The sequence below is a fragment of the Echiichthys vipera genome, assembly GCF_963691815.1.
Source record: "Echiichthys vipera genome assembly, chromosome: 21".
Classification (NCBI taxonomy): domain Eukaryota; kingdom Metazoa; phylum Chordata; class Actinopteri; order Perciformes; family Trachinidae; genus Echiichthys; species Echiichthys vipera.
In genome coordinates this window covers 19701879-19718921 of record NC_139846.1, presented here as the reverse complement: position 1 = coordinate 19718921, position 17043 = coordinate 19701879, and the positions used below count along the sequence as shown (strand labels likewise).

The window sequence follows — 17043 nt, the reverse complement described above, 5'->3', positions numbered from 1 at the left end:
CCATATTCTGGCAAAAATATGGGCCATTAAAAATTGTGACTTTTGGTATCTAGGGTCTCTGCGTGAACCAACCTTTATCTGTGTGCCACACACACACAAAAAAAATTGAGACCATCCTGTGATAGTCTCAATTCATCCTGCCAAATTGGGCCAGGGGTGTAAAGTGGTGGGGCCTTTGCTCGGACCATAACCATCTTTGAACAGGGCCTGTTCATGTTTTGTGTGTGTATCTTGCACAGTTTTGATGCTTAAGTGGTGAAAAAATCTGTTCGCAGGCAGACAGACAGATGTACTGGTCAAGGTAAAGTTGAATTCCATGTGAAGTTGCTTTGCTTTTATTTTTTTCCAGATAGTCTGGTTCGTTTTCACACTTATTCATTTGATCTGGTCCGAATCAGTTGATGACGTGCTGAAGTGAACCAAAATGTAGCTGCACTTTGGCCCAATAAAGGGGAAAAAAAGCACTTCACTCATGGGCCATGCCCTCCGATTGGTTAGAATTGACCTGCTGGCAAATGTTGATGTGAACAGAGTGACCGGTAGACAAGTATGGGCGTACTCGAATTGTCCATCCGTACTGTGCCCTGTGCTTTGGGGTACTTGTCCCCCCCTCCCTCTCCCCCCAGCCTGTTTGTACTCAAACTACCTGGGCCTCACGCGAATGCTTCTTGCCTGTCCATACGTCATCACACCATAACACGTCACACGCATTGATTGACGTCATCGCGATGCCTCGCTTTATTTACAAATCTTTCCATAGTCCAACTTTTTTTGAATATTTTAATCCGACCAAATCTGCAGTAAACACTCCACCTCTGCATCACACCAACGTGAACCTTTCGCCGCCATTGTTTTAAATGTCCGCGCATGGTCCCTCCTTTTTTTCTGTGTCTCATCAGGCGCACATAAAACGACGTCAGAACCGCCGTAAGCCTCATGCTCGTACACGTGCGCACTATGTACTCGTACATGTGCAAACGTGCTTTACAAAAGCCCACCTCTCCCAAACGGGCCGTGGCCGGCCAAGGTTGCACTCACACTGGTCAAATGAACTAGACTTTAGCTGTGAAGCGTGCTTGGGCACGGTACTTATGGACAGTGTGAGTGCGCCCTAAGACTTTTGCCGTTGGTCCTAGGTTATTACATTACTACAGGTTTGTCAGCGGTGACTCATGCTGGTGCGTTGTTGTTGATAGGGGAGGTACTAATTCATTACGGAAATCATGTAGCTGCCTACAGTAGCTGGGTTGGTCGAAAAATGGGGAGTGATTTCTGCAGTTAGTTTGGACCCAGGTACGCACTCCACTTCACTTCAACCGAACTAAATGAGGCTGGTGTGAAGGCACCCTTAAAATCAGATGGTTCACCCAATCACCTGCCAGGTTTGTTTTGAAAGCGGCTGCCCTTTCCCAACCAGTTTCCAATGAGGCCTTCCCAGAAGGTTCCGTGTCAGGTTAGTTATGTTAGGTTAGATGGCGACAGCGTGGTCAACCGGGAGCAGCCAACTTTGAGCTTCATTTTTTTAAAATACTAAAGACACCGTACATTTTCAGGGTATTCACAAGTAAACACATTCCAAGAAATGGGCACTTGATTTTTCTTTCTAAAGGAAACTTCTTTGAAGTACAAAACATCTAGACTACAAACGAGAACATACAATAAAGCAAAGAAAACAGAACGTCCCTTTCAACATTGTTTCTAGCTGGATAGGCTTTATGATTGAGTTTAGAAGAAATTTTCCTTCACTTTATTGGTGATTAGGTATTTATTAGGCAGGAGCGAGGTCTTCTTCTGGTGTTGTCGTTACCAGAATGACTGGAAAAGAACGATTTTAACTGTTGAATCAACCGTTGTACATTTATGGCTGAGATTTAAAAGGCATACAGACCCCAGAGGGTACTACACCAAATACCTATACAGGTTTTTTGGATCTTCTGGATTGTTGCTCAACTCAGCAACTGAAGTCCCTCAGATGTCTCAAGAGATGACTACATTTAACGAGTGGTTGTAAACCAGAACCTTAAAATGTGCATGCCATAACTCCCTTTGAAAAATAATAATAATAAAAAAAAATCAGTGGGTAAACATGTAGCAGTAACTCTTGTCTCTTGAACAGCACTCTGGGGGCACATAAAGTGGCACAGCCAGCTCAATGTGTTAAATGAGGTAACACTCATACCCACTGACTTATTGTCATTTCTGTTTATCATAACACTGTAGTATCATGCTACACTTGCAGCACCTAAATCCTGTTGCAAGTGCATAATGTGTTCAAGGGCGATGAGGGGTTTATCAAACAGGCCATGGCCAGAATTCTGTGATCAGTTCTGGGAAAAGCAGGGCCTATCACAAAACAGAGAAATATCCCGAGGTCTTGTGCGGTTAACCACATTTTCTTTCAACTTTGAGCATGTAACTTTTTCCTTTGCTCTTCCAAATGTTAAATGAACAAAAAAAAAGAAGAAATGCCATTTGAAAGTCTGCTCAGGAAGGATTGGTGTGGCCAATCCAGAAATATAAGAATTTACACCTCAAGGTCTCAAATTAGCCAACAAAACAAAAGTGCATATAAATGACAGTTTAGTGGTGTTATTGTTGTGAATTTGCAATAAAAGTTAAAAATTGTTCCTTGGCCCAATTACCTACCATTCTACTGTCCACAGAAAGAAACAAACCGATCCAAAGTATCAAACCTTTCCTAGTTATAAGATAAATACGGGTCCTGCTTTCCTGATTTTCAGAGGCAATAAACCTCATCTCATCTCATTCTTCAACCACTTATCCGGGGTCGGGTCGCGGGGGCAGCAGCTCTGAATGGAAAATCTTATGTAACGCTAAACACGTTGTAAAATGATGTCCCTGAAACTTTTACCTGTGCTGGAAAAACAGGGATACAACTATTTATACAGGCCCCTATCTAGAGAAACGAAAAAATGTTGGGGTTACAGCTGAAAAATGATGTTTCCATGATAAGAGTTTATTACATTTTGAAAGAATCACACTCTTTAAAAACATCTCAGCACTTTAAATGTGAGGAAACTTACATGTGTATTCAACAGAGCATTCCATGTGTGAGTTAAATATTTAATTCTGATAAACGTCTCTGCTAAAGCCTGTGTAACATTTTCAGACCGTCCTCAGGGAGTTTTAATAGTGAGTCTTTTATAGTGCAACTATAGGTGTATACGCCAACTAAGACTTTTATTAAATAACGTACAAAAACATGTCGCTCCAGTCTATCCCATTTAAAAAGACATACACACACGCACAAGTGTCATTTCAAACATTATTTCCATCAGAGGAGCAAAGTGGAATTGTTTCATGTTTTACGCAAATCTATAAAGCTATTTCAATGCATTAAAAAAAAGTTAGGTGGAAGGTGTTCAAGGCACTTAGAATTATACATGAAGAGACAAAACAGTAACATTAATTACATATACACACATCCAGTTGGAAACCGAGACAGATTCAGTGGTTGAAAAAGGCACGTTTCTGTCTCAAGTCAAAATCATATCCTAGCAAACACTACGGGTTGCCATTCATCCGTAAAGTGCATCACATGACCGTTTCCCGGGCCCAGTTTGAGACGACTCAACATTAGCTGTGGTTTACATGCACTTCATTAACTCCTCATCAAAGAGTGGAAACCGCAGTCGGTCAGCATACATGCGAAACCTCTGCCCCTCAAGTGTTTAACATGGCTCTTGGGGAGGCCGTGGCGACACCGTCTCAGGTTTACCAGGTGCTAACATCAGCCGGTTCTGCATGAAATACCAGTACAGTGGTTCTGCAACTTATTTTCAAAGGCCATGTTGTTAAAATGAAGCTACAGGCCCTCATTTACCCCGCTCTGAGAACTGTGGCTCATAAGTCTCTGGTCATAACTTCTGGATTCCTTTCAGGTAGAATAGCACCACCGTGATAAAGTTTGGGGCTTCTTTCTGCATTTCTTAAATGAAAGGAGCTTCATTTTATAATAAACAAATGATTAACTTCTTTAAAAAGGTTCGTTCTCACCTATTCTTAAGGGGATCTTGCACTGCAGGCAGTTTTGGTTTCACGAGCAGAGATTTTGTCATATCTGTTTCTGAAGTGTCTGCTTCCACCCTGAGTACTGATGAGTTATCAAGGTGTAAATTTCCAATACTGAGCACAAACAAAATGTGATTTACCTTAATTGTATCAATATAGAGGCAGAAATTTTAGCAATGGATATCCTAAAAACTCCAGCAGATGAAACCAAAACTACTTACTTATAGTAGACCTGTAGAAACTGATACACTAGTCCAGACTCCTCCTATACTTAAACAGGAAAGGTGCCATTAGAGGTTAAATGTATATATTTATGGACTACACTTAAATTGACATAATCAATGTCTGAAAGCAATATGATGCAAATGTCAGGGAAATTAAACAACAGTGTACATTTAATTCCTTAAAAAGCAACAATAGGCCACATTCCCTTGGCTCTCTCTCCATGTAGATAACAATACAGATTTTATAATCTCTCACAGGTTTTTGTTTTTCCACTAATGGCCCTAAAACACGAGGCGATCAGGGCTTTTAAATGCAAACTGAATTGAAGTGAAAACACGTGTCTATAGCCTCAGTGAGCTTCTATTGCAGCAATGTGCATCCTGAGGCATTTAATATATCTGGACTTTTTTCTTGTTTCTAGAACCACGTGGGGGTGTCGTTTGTCTGGTTTGAGAGGAGGGCTTCTTGTCAAGTAATGAGCTATAAGGCAATGCACGCCTGCAGAAATGGATGATGGTTCGGTAGATTGTCACAACTGTGAATGTCTTAAAGTTATCTTTTTTTTTTTTGGTCAAGAAGCCAGACTTTGGCATTGTGACGTCAGAAAGTGAACAAGGTGGACTGAAAAATCCCCCACCGACCTGAAGTGTAGCCGTGTGGATTGAACATGGTGTTCAGTATTCTGTATGGGCCAGATTAAATATCCTATGATCCATCATACGGGGGGGAAACATAAGTGAAACAGGCTGTTGCAGTGTAAAACATTTACCTTATAACTTATACACAGTTCTTGAGATAAATGATGCTTCAGATCCAACTCCATGAGTGGAAGGTGAAACAGCGGCCATGGGAATTGTGGTGGGAGGAGGGAATAAGAGGTAAAAAGGGCAGGAAAAAACAATAAAGGGTGTGGAACAGCACTCCAGCATAAGAAAGGTGGTGAAAACAGGGGAAAAGAAACGTTGAGGAGGACCCGTGTTCATTGTTATTGTTCCAGCTTCTAGTGGTAAAGCTGAGTGACCTGGATGACTGGAGGAGAGGAGCTGAGAGACGGCCCGCACCAGCAGGCAGAAGATCGCACTGGTTGAACCAAACATCCGCCACTAAAAAAGGGAGGTCACAGCAGAGGAAACACATTCAGCATTTGACCCATTTAAATCAAATAAAATGCAGTGCACCTTAGACGACATAAAGCCAGACAGACTGAGAGGATCCAAGAGGAAATGTACAGCAAAGGAAAGAGATGCTGATATAGTATGGAGTAAAACAGCTGTCAAAATGATGCGTCCATGATTAAAAGATTTGTCCGTGATTCTAACCATTCGTATTCTTAAATAAAGAAGTTGTACACAAAATTCTGCTGTCTTTTCAGACCTTGAATAATAACATCCCCAAAGCAGTTTCAGTCAAAAGCAACTGGACCTGGTTATTCATCTGGGAAGACGTTTCACTTCTCATTCTAGAGGCTTCATCAGTTCATGCCTCTCAGGTGCTTGCGTATTGACTTTCGCTGTGATGATGCTTCCCCCGAGTTACCGGCGGTGTCAGTGAGTGCACTGTTGTCAGCCATCCTCGGCTTCGGCGCATCATTCGGGGTTCGATTACTTTCCCCTGTGACCTGCCTGTGACCTATGTGACGTCAACACCTTTTCTACCCGTAGCCACAAACTGAATTCGTATTCACAGGGGGGAGATTCCGTAGTCGAACAAATTAGAGTTGTATTCACAGCTTTTAGATTCATACTCACATAAAAACAATCCTAACCCAAACTATTACTCAGACTTGTGTATGGCAGCAGAATTTTGTGTACAACTTTTATGTTTACGAATGCGAATGGTTAGAATCATGGACAGGTTTTTTAATCATGGACGCATCTTTTTGACAGCTGTCTTACTCCATAATATAGCCAAACTTGTAAGCCATCCTTGTGGACAGAGACATGTACTGTAGGAAGGGACATGTTGTTAATGCCATAATGCCTGCAAGTTGCAGTTACAGGTCCACTGAAAACACTGCAGGAAAACAGGTTTTACCTCTGACTCTCTTCCATCTCACAATACATGACAGATAAAGAAGAGAGGTAAGTATTTATTACTACAGAATAAGCAAGAAGAATAACATTTGTTGAATAAGTTACTGCCTGACATCCCTTTTACATTTTTTAAATATTTTACTAGCGCTTTGAACTATTGTGTCAGCTCTAAACACTTAAGTGTAGTTTTCAGACTTTACAACAGATGGTATCTATTGATTTGAACCACATCTGTTTTGATTTAATAAAACAGGGTTTTCTCTGTGTGTCAAGACACCAGCTGTGGAGAGGAAGAAGGAAGACCTGGAATCCAAATGTCCACTTAGTAAGCACACGTCATCATGTGAAAGAGAGACACGGATAGCATGTGTTAGCCACAGTATGATGCAGGGGACCACAGAGCACAGGACATTGTGGTACAATAAAAACACACCACGGTTGGGGTAAATCATTTTCTGGACAATCAATTCCACTGGAACTAATACTCAATGCAGTGTCTAGTAAACATAATTTTGCGGCCTGCAAAAGCCTCTGGAGTTAAAACATCCTTCTTTTAAAGGTCCCATATTGTGCTCAGCTTCATACTTATTTTGGGTTTCTGCTACAAGTTAACATTTTTTAACGTAAAAAAAAAACAAAAAAACCCACATAGTTTTGCTAATACCGTCTGAATATACCTTTTAGCGCCTGTCTCTTTTAGTCTATTCTGTGTTTCGGTGTCGCTGTAAAAATGAAGGGAAAACTTAATCGTCACAGTATATTACCGAGTCGGTTAAACTTTAGGGATATCAATTTGTCCATTTAGGAAGCACAAGTAGTGATTGTGAATAATTTTCACCTGTTTTGATGCAAATGAAAGTGACAACAGGTGTGATGGAGAGGCAAAGGCAAGAAAAATCCCAAAAGAGGAATGGTTATGCATATGGTGGACTTGGTGCCTCGTTCTCTTCACAGATGAGTTCACACAGACACATGTGACAGACGGGAAAGAGTCTGGAGACGCGGTTGTGAAGGTAATGCTGCCTGTAACATCATCCAGCATGTCCGGTTTGGTGGTAATTTTATTTTCAATTATGATTTTGGCTTCGAACAATTAGGAAAACAACAAACTTTAGATAAAACGATCATTGTGCCACATTCTGTTTCACAAGGATGCTCTCATTTTGTCTTGTGATATAAATCCAGCGCACCTCTTTTCTTTAAAGAGGTGAACCTCCGCCAGTTTTTGCTAAGTTACTGACAGGTTGAATATAGTTTAAGAAAGTCTGTTTAGGATGTGTTGCAGCCAAAATACACAGGTAGATACTGCAACGTGGTTTCATATGTTGTGAATGTTATTTTCCAAAGAAAGACCAGCATGTGTTCTCTTCTGAAATCTGCGCGTACACTGACAGAGTGCAGATAAAGCTACTTGCATTATCTTCTATTTTTGATAACTCCGTCATTCAGAAAACAAACACAAAAAAAATTAAAGCTGCAAGCAGCGATGAACGGACCCTCGCACCCTGTGCATGATGGGGAGGTGGCTGGGCGCCGGCACTCGCATGCTTTCGATATTGGGAATTTCATGTATGACATGATCAGATTTACAAGTCTGATTTCCTGTTGCCAGTAGGTGGCGCTGTGTCTGTTAGACGATATTGGCATGTAGTTGTTCTCAGGCCTCTCAGAGGTGTTTAGGCCGGGACTGTTATGAATCATAAGAAATGTGGGGCATATTGGAACAATGTATGATGAAGTTACAACCCCTTGCTGTTTCACAGCGAGGGATGGTCGCCACGACAACAAAGTTTGATGAAAAGCCAAAAGCTACATGATCAAGCATCATTAAGGTCTTAAGTATGTGCTGACAGGATTTGAGGTGGATGTGTTCAACCGGCAAGGACCAGGACATCAAAGTATATAAAATGTAACTTCCTGTCGCCAGTATGGGGCGCTATGATGATGGTTCAAAATTGTCCTACATCTGTGTTCAGGGCGGATCTCTTATAAAACATCTTAAGTTTGAAAACGATCTGAACACCTGGTGTGCAGTTTCAGTAGTGTCTTTTGTCATGGCGTTTTCATCGAAATTCGCTGTGCCGTTACACGACATCGCCCCATGTTCACAATGAAGCATCATTCACGTCTTAAGGCTCTCATCACTACTTTTGAGGAGGATGTGATGAACCAGTCAGGCCAAGGACATCAAAGTATAAAACATGTAATTCCCTAGCTGTTACCAGCAGGGGGCGCTATGACTATACATAAATATTGTCTCATAGATGTGTTCAGGCCGAGAGTCCAATCATGCCTGAGAAGTTTGGGACAGATTGGACAACGTATGGCCATATTGAAGACCACTTCTAGGTTTATGGCGTGGGAGCCAGTTTGAGGCCAGGCTGAATGATGAAAACGCGTATGATCCGCAATTTAGCGTCGCCAATGTCTTGAAGGTGTACAGACCAACTTTAAAGTCATTCCGTGGAAATCTCTAGGAGGAGTTTGTTAAAGTACAGAGCAAAGTTTTGGAAAAAAACGTCCAAAAATGACATCTTTAAATCAAAATGGCGGATTTCCTGTTGTGTTTAGGGCATACCTCCAAGAGGATATGTTGTGTCTCTGTGCATTCTCCACACGCTTACCAATTTCCATACATGTAGGTGAAAGCGCATTGAGGGGCTCGACTTTGGCAATATTTAACGGGCCGCTATTGAGCTAATTTGCCACGCCCAAGACTGAGACCCATAAAATATCAAATTCTTCACCACTTCTGATCAGTGTGCAAATTTAAAAAAAAGTTATACGTTTGGGCCCTCAAAAATGTGATTTAAGAGGAGAAAACTAAAATAATAATAATAATAATTCCAATTACAATAGGGTCCTCGCGACTTTGTTGGTGCTTGGGCCCTAAAGATCAAATACAGAACAGGAATTCCTCTTCTACACACTCCTGCTTGTAATCCTGCCTCTGACTCACAGGCGCCACCTGGTGGTGAAATCTGTGCATCACATCCAAAACTTCTCAACTTCAACGGCTTAAATAATACTGCAGCTTGGAAAACCATTAACATTTAGTGAAATAGGGATGTGGTTTCAAACTGAATTATATTTATTTCACATTCATTTTTTATATTTGTTTTCCATCTGAAATATATGTAATGTTTAACGGTTTGCTTCTTAAGTTAAATAAAAACATGTTACCAAAGTCAATGAGTCATCGTGTTAAATAATCTTGATTTTTGTAATATCCGAGCAGCCCTAGTATAGTTGTGACATCACAATCGTGCAGAAGTCCTGACCGCTCATTAAAAGTCAGTTTCTGAATACGGGCTGTGTGAATTTCTCTGTGGATTGATTGTTTTAATACTTTTCATAGTATTTTTATAGCACCGTGACCTGCTTTATAATGAAATAATAAAATATGAGACCTTTAAAATGTGTGTCCATAAAACCACTGCAGTTTAAGGCGATGTAACATTGTGTTCCCAAATAAGTTGCATTGAAAGTGAAATGACCCCAACCATGAAAAACACCCTGACTGCAAGCACATACAAAATAAGTTTGTATTATTTCAAGTAGATCTTAAAACAATACTCCTCTCCTATGTATGTCCAGTATTGACAGGAGGAAAAATGACAGCAACAATTAACTGCACATATAGCATGTGTGAGTATTGTATTAAGGCAAGACTTGAAAATAATAGGCACCTATTCTTTATTATCCTGATACCACAGGACAAGGCCCCACCATTACAGAAGAGTTAATAGTGGGATGCATTTTTACTGAGAAGCAGGAAATGAAAAGACAGTTTGCCATAAAGGTGGCCTGCTATATGAAGTACCTCACATGTTATGGGGCTCTTTTTCACATTGGGGCAGCACTGCTGTGAAATGTAAGGGCAAAACACACAAGAAGTGGAACATTTAAAAAAACGGGTTATAAAAAACCCCTGGTATCTTTACAGACGTACATGCCAATGAAGTCAAAAACACACAGTAACTTCTATAGTGTCACTGTCTCTACACTGTCTTTAGGTTATTGGGACTATTTTCTGTTTGATTTTTAAGACGCGAGGTGGGGGTAGTGATTTATTATCATCCATGATTATTATTATCACTTTATCCCAGACAATATCAAAGACAAAACACGATCAAAAGAGCAAATAATAATCTCTGATCCGATCCCTCTCATCCTGCCCACCACCTCTTCCAGCTGCTGCCCTGTAGGAGGCACACTACTTTAGGTCCCTGCACATCAAATATCTGTTTTTTTTCTCAGTGCAGTAAGAACTCTGGACACTTGTCACTAACCCTGGCAGATAAACTGCACTGAAAACTCTGTATCAATCTGTCTGTGAGTTTCATCTTTGTAATATGTCAATAATATCTGTTGTTCATGTGTGTTATGGGATGTTACTGACATTGCTGTATTGAGCCAACCCACGATGCTATACCGGAGGAAACTTCCTCCACCCTTGGTCGAGTGGTCATTAATAAATGATTGATTGAACTTTTCAGCCTACAGTATGAGGGGTAAATCTGAATGTTTACGGAGAAACATCAGATCAGATGACAGTTTGTGATACAGCAATAAAACTTTATACAGTTGGGAGATTTCACAATCACACCAGCAGGGCCGTGACTCATAACAGGACCAGTGGCAATGAACTTAACCTGGTAATATGCGCAATAAGACTATCTTGCATGTGCACGTTTGTATGAATTGCATGTCAGAGTTTTTTTTAATGGACTTTTAGTTTGGATGGATAGGAACAGAGATCTCTGACATACCTTTTGTGATCTCAACCTTCTTGTGTGGGTGATCTTTCCCTTAGCCATGGCTTCTTCCAGAAATGGATGATGCTTCCTGTACCTGTCTAATGTCTCTATATTTGCTTTGCAACGACCCCACATAAATGTTTTCCACCGCTGTTACTGCCCTGTAATAATGTGTTATGTAAACTTTCTCCATCTGTTTCACATTAGCTGCTTCCAGTGGCTAATAGGGTAGAATTCCCTTTCTTCTTCTGAAAGGCTTAGTTGGACAACATCAAAGGCTGGACCCAAATTTATATTAAAATACATTTCTTTAAAAGGATATTTTACCCATTTGAATCCATGTCTGTGTCATGGCAATGTAAGCATTGTGTTCAGAATGTGTTTGTCCTGTCCCCGTCACAGAGGATCAGAGAGCTGCCCAAATCATCTGAATTATGCGTAGGAAAATCTCCAACGCCACAGAGACAGGCCTGAATTAAAAATCAGCAAAATATCTCTTTATATCTCTTTTCAAAAGACATGTGTTGCAGCACAGCATAGGGTTTCCATTTCAGCCCAGCGTGGGATTTTTTTTTTATTGTGCTTTGCTGTCATGTACATTCATGGTTTTTCACACTAGGCCTGGTAACTGCCGGAGGGTGCTATTTTATACAGTGCAAATACTTAAACACTGCAGGGGGAAAGCTCCCTTTCTCACGTAAAATAAAAATGAAATATGATTGCTCAACCTTTGAAGACATCTGCATTTTATAAGTGATTGATGGAGTATTCCGCTTTTATCACTTAACCTTACCAATGACCACCTCTGCCACTCCCGAAAAGCATAAGCATTACAAATTGTAGAGTGGAAAGGTGAGATTTATCGAGGAAATGGCTGTGTGAGTTGTGTTTGGTCTCTGTGTTTTCTTATTCCATATGGCATGTGTGATCAGTGTGCGTTTTTTACCCAGTGTCGTCAGGCACGTCCTGATCAGCCTCTGCAGCCGACGACTCTGCATCTGCGCTGCTCTCACTGCCCAGAGCCGACAGTCCACACACAGACTCTGGGCTTACACACTCACCACTGGGACAGAGACACACACACACACACACCACCAGGTTCTTATCGACTATCGTTACTGCATTTAATTATATTTTAGAACTTGTGTGTGGACCTGAATTACTATCTCCCTCTGCCTGTTCCTGCTGTGAACCAGATGTGACTCAATTTTATCACGTGTCTAACCTTTATTCCCATATCTTTCCTTTTATATGTGTGTGTGTGTGTGTGTGTGTGTGTGTGTGTGTGTGTGTGTGTACTGACTTGATATGCCTCTCCAGTAGAAGGATGGTTTGATCCTTCTCCTCCAGCCTCCTCTTAAGGGAAGCAACCTCCTTCTGCTTCTCTAGAAGCTCCTTCTGGAGACGATAGTTGCTCTCCTCCAGAGTCTCACAGAACGCCTTGACAATGACGGAGGCAGAGAAAAGAGGAACGAAAAAGATTTGCTGATGGTGGAAACAAAAGGAAAAAACCCAGAGGAGAAAACATTCAAGATTCTCCATACACCCATAATTCCATGTGTATATGCACACTTACTCTGCTCTCCTCCAGACTATCAAAAGGCCCAGGTGGGTCATCCAGACACAGAAACTCTCTCACTGCCAGGCTGTCAAGGAGAACAAATGATGTGACATCAATGTGTGTGCATGGTTGTTGTTTGTGAACAGACCAGTGTGCTGAGTAACACAGAACATTTTTTACTCTAATAAAAAGTACTTTGCAAAGCACATAGTTTACATAAAAAGGCTGAATATCTCAATGTAAATGCTGCATGTCATGTCACATACCAGTTGGCAATGTCCTTGTGTGCAACCAGGTTTTGCATGAAGGCCTGTAGTCCCAACTGTCTGTCTTCCAGGAAGTCGGTGTCATAGTTGTCTTTGAACCACCGCTTAGGAGGCAGCGAGAGGCGGAAGCCTGGGAACATCTCCCTCAGCTAAAAAACACAGGCACAGATAATGAATTAAGTCTCACATGATCTCTCGCATACAGTTACACTGGTAGAATACAAATCAGTGGTAAAGAAAATATGAGGCTATTGTCATGCATGGACATCACACATTTTAAATTACACAGAGCGTCAGCAGAACACCTGCTTGTGTGTATTTGTACTTTTACTTTAAGACTGCTAGTTTATAAGTATATCTCATGTTACAGAAGCCATTGAGAGTGGATCTTTGGAGTGTTTTGGGTGTTATTGTACCGTCCTTGTTTGCTGTTTTAGAAGCCTGCAAGCCTAAGTGGTCAAAGGAGCACCTCTAATAACAGTGGATACATTACTTATACATTTTTCCCAATTAAAGTTTCCTGTTATTTTGTTAATTAAAAGTTTTTAGTATAAAGCAAAACGATCAGGAAATATTGGGATTTTAACATGACTCCAAATTAGATGACTGCTTACATAAAGAGTAAAATAAAGCCGATATTTAAGTACAAACCGGGACACATGAGAAAAACTAAACTTCAAACCACAGAGATCCAGTTAGCAGTTATACAAGAGACTTTAAAAGCATCTTTCTTTTCATTCTCTTGCACAGACATGAGTTGAGTCTTGCAGCACATGCTTGTTTGAGGGGGAGAAGGTTTAAGGTTGTGCATTTCATTATAGGTTCTATCAATAATTTACAGGCCTACACAGATACGTTTTGTATGCTTGTTGCAGATTCTTACATAATGCTGTAGGTTATTTTTCCTTATACATCATCATCATCACATGGTTTAATAATATTCCCCTTTTGTAATCTGTGACCAAACTGCCCTTCCCAAAACCACGAGAGACCTGTTTCCCTAGTTGGCTCGGGCCTGTTGGCTATTTGGGAACAGAGCGCTTCTTTGTGTAGCACTAATCTCTTCCACAGTGCACTCAAAAACAAAAGAAAGCATGATAAAAGCAACACTCTGATGTACAAATACCGTGCATGCAATATAAAAATCTTCAGACAGGCCTGAGATTTGGGACTGCCCATACTTTAAACATAAACATGTTAAACACCCAAACACACCTTGTCGTTGAGTCTGGAGAAGTCTGTGTACCTTCTAAAAACAACCCAGCTCTCATCTGGAGTCTTCCTGACCAGGACTTTAAATACCTGCAGTGGAGATAAGACAACATAGAAACACATAATCTTAAAGCCGCATTTACAAAAGCAAAAGTATAGAGGTGTTGCCTGTTGCTAAACTTGTATAGATGATTTGTATCTTCTTCTTCTTCTATTCTTCATTGTGTGCTGAGTAAATGTTGACATTAGACTTTTAATCTCTAGTATGCTTGTCCTCAGAGAGCATGTCTGTCCCTTTGTTAAAGTTTCCTGCCACTGTAACTCGAGGAAAACTGATAATAGGTTCACACGCTGTCAACCTATGTCAATATAAGCTGAATAACATAGAATATAAACTTTAATAACATAACTTGTCTGGAGTGTTGTGCCACAGATACACAAATTCAAGAAAGGTTGTCATACCGTGAACTTGGCCCTCTCCTCCATGACCTCGTACCCCAGCACAGTGGGGGTAATAGGCCTCTCCTCGCCTTGCTGGCTCCCAGCAGGATCCGATATGGAGCGGGGACAGCAGGAGTACTCCATGGAGGTCTCCAGAGTCCCATTCACCCTGGCGTGTACCACCGGGCTCTGGGGTGGTGGTGTCCTGCTCCGGCTGCCTCTGTCCATGCAACGGGACTGACGCTGCGTACCTAATCCTTCATATCCTCTTCCGTGGTCCTGCCCGGCCGAGATGCTCGAGACGCTGCCTAGTGATGAAGCTCGATGCGGGCGCCGGAGCTTGCCGCTACCTCCTGACAAGACTCTGTCCAACGGCACAGGGACAGGCACAAAGGGCGATGCCATCTTTTTCCTGAGCTCTGTGCTCCTGCACCGCCACTGCAGTTGTCAAAAAGGTTCTTCACACTGACCTTGCCTTGCTTCAGCGGTGCTGGGTGATGATGACGTGAAGCAGTAACGCTCACTCTGAGGGGCGGAGGAAGACACTGAGCATCCTGTACAAAAAAGAAGAGAATAGTTTGGGATGTTCACTGTTTTTATCATTATAAATAATGACTATAAGCTTCCCTTCATCAGCAAACAGAATCCTGAAATAAGGTTACCAGACTGTAAGGGCATATGAATTATTGACATGAGCCACACGTCATTCATAATTTATGGGGTCGTGTATTAGGTGTAAAATTCATGATGGAAAAGCCTGAAGATCTGGAGAGAATCAGTGTGTCTTGTCCATTGATTGTTTGATCCACTTATTCCAATAAAGGCCTGTCCCCTCCTGGTGAATGCTGCAAAAAGGGAGAGTTAAGATGCTTTGATTTGAGATAAAAGGAAGTGGATGTTTGTTTTCATGGAAGAGCTGGGCCTGAAATGGATTTCTGCTTACTGAGAGACAGCTACCTGACAGGCATCAATTCAGCATCAGTGGTTTATCTGCAGGACTAACCTGATAACAGGTTGGAAATGCACATGTAATTGGTTGATATGATGTTAAAATAAATATCTAAATGTCAGAGAACAAAAGAAAAAACAGATAGAAACAACATAGGAGTGGATTTATAAATATACTGAGTAACTACCTAAGTCGTGCTGCTCACTCCCTCTTGCCTGCAGCTATTCAAAACACTTACTGCCAAAATATCCTGCTTTAACTAAGGTTTTGAGTCAAGTGGCTAATGGTGTAGCTACTGTTCGGTACAGTAGCTGAGGTTATCAGGGGAGCTAACCTACCTGCGATAGATGACGTCCTTTAAATGAACAGTACGAACTCCGTTAACAAAATGTGGCAATGTAGTTTTTGTAACGTCCTGTTTATGAAGCACAACTGGTAGCTACAATGGCTAAGACATTTTATTACAGTCAACCATGTTTAGGAAGTAACCACCAAGAAAAACTAGGTACAGATAATTTCAGAATCACTGCAACTGATGCAGCTAACGTTAGCTAGGCTAGTTAACGTTACAGCTGCCTAACAGTCCAAACAAAGTAAAATTGTGTTAAAATGATAGCTGCTTATAACACAAAAGTTATGCCGAATCGAGCGGAATTTCCCAATTGTTTGTCTAAGCTCTTCTTTTATTTTTATTTGCAAATACACTGCCATTAATAAGCGAGACAACGCTAAATCGACGGTTTTTTGGACGGGGTTCAAACCGTTGAAAAACCGTTGGATATCACATTACCTACGTGTTAGCTGGTGAGCTAGGACGGGTAGCCTGTGTGGACAAAGGTAAGATAACGCATAATGGCAACGACGTTCGCTTACCGTAGGAGGCCAGTATCCGTCCCTTTTCACAAAGTAATGTTATTAAAACGTTTCACATAAAGTCCGACGCCTGAGAGTCCTATTGCTGTTGATCCACTGCATCTCCTCCCAGGTCCCTTTCATGTTTGCTCGGTTGAATTCAGTTCACGGCAGGTGCAGTGCGCTAATACAGCCAGGAGGGGGCGCTGTCACTCACATAGTATTGAACTGCACTGTGCTGTAATTCAGCAGCAGCACTAAAGATAGATAGATAGATAGATAGATAGATAGATAGATAGATAGATAGATAGATAGATAGATAGATAGATAGATAGATAGATAGATAGATAGATAGATAGATAGTTAGATAGATAGATAGATAGTTAGATAGATAGATAGATAGTTAGTTAGATAGATAGATAGATAGATAGATAGAGAGAGAGAGAGAGAGAGAGAGAGAGAGAGAGAGATAGATAGATAGATAGATAGATAGATAGATAGATAGATAGATAGATAGATAGATAGATAGATAGATAGTTAGTTAGATAGATAGATAGATAGATAGATAGATAGATGGATAGATAGATAGATAGTTAGATAGATCGATAGATAGATAGATAGATAGATAGTTAGATAGATAGATAGTTAGATAGATAGATAGATAGATAGATAGATAGTTAGATAGATAGATAGATAGATAGATAGTTAGATA

General features: G+C 41.0%; 1 protein-coding gene across 3 annotated transcripts; it reads right to left on the bottom strand.

Annotated features, from left to right (window-relative positions):
• Nucleotides 1-3038: 3038 nt before the first annotated feature.
• snx16 (sorting nexin 16) lies at nucleotides 3039-16492 on the bottom strand. Of its 3 annotated transcripts, none has more exons than XM_083936582.1 (9): nucleotides 16353-16492; nucleotides 14552-15084; nucleotides 14093-14179; nucleotides 12878-13026; nucleotides 12627-12696; nucleotides 12354-12490; nucleotides 11997-12113; nucleotides 10114-10155; nucleotides 3039-5360 (listed from the first exon to the last, which is right to left on the bottom strand). In XM_083936582.1, the coding sequence occupies exons 2-8, from the start codon at nucleotides 14933-14935 to the stop codon at nucleotides 10137-10139; spliced, it is 963 nt and encodes a 320-aa protein (XP_083792708.1). In that variant the 5' UTR covers nucleotides 14936-15084; nucleotides 16353-16492; the 3' UTR covers nucleotides 3039-5360; nucleotides 10114-10136. The 3 variants fall into 3 exon arrangements, with proteins under 3 accessions (XP_083792708.1, XP_083792706.1, XP_083792707.1); XM_083936581.1 differs by having other exon boundaries at nucleotides 5251-5360; nucleotides 10119-10155; XM_083936580.1 differs by lacking the exon at nucleotides 10114-10155.
• Nucleotides 16493-17043: the final 551 nt, after the last annotated feature.

What these genes read in the sequence shown, in the direction of transcription:
- snx16 (XM_083936580.1), bottom strand. Translation starts at nt 14,935, where the DNA reads ATGGCATCGCCCTTTGTGCCTGTCCCTGTGCCGTTGGACAGAGTCTTG. An exon ending in TCTCCAGACTCAACGACAAG is followed by an intron (nt 13,027 to 14,092) that starts GTGTGTTTGGGT and finishes TGTGTTTTTTAG; the next exon opens with CTGAGGGAGATGTTCCCAGG. An exon ending in ATAGTCTGGAGGAGAGCAGA is followed by an intron (nt 12,491 to 12,626) that starts GTAAGTGTGCAT and finishes GTCATTGTCAAG; the next exon opens with GCGTTCTGTGAGACTCTGGA.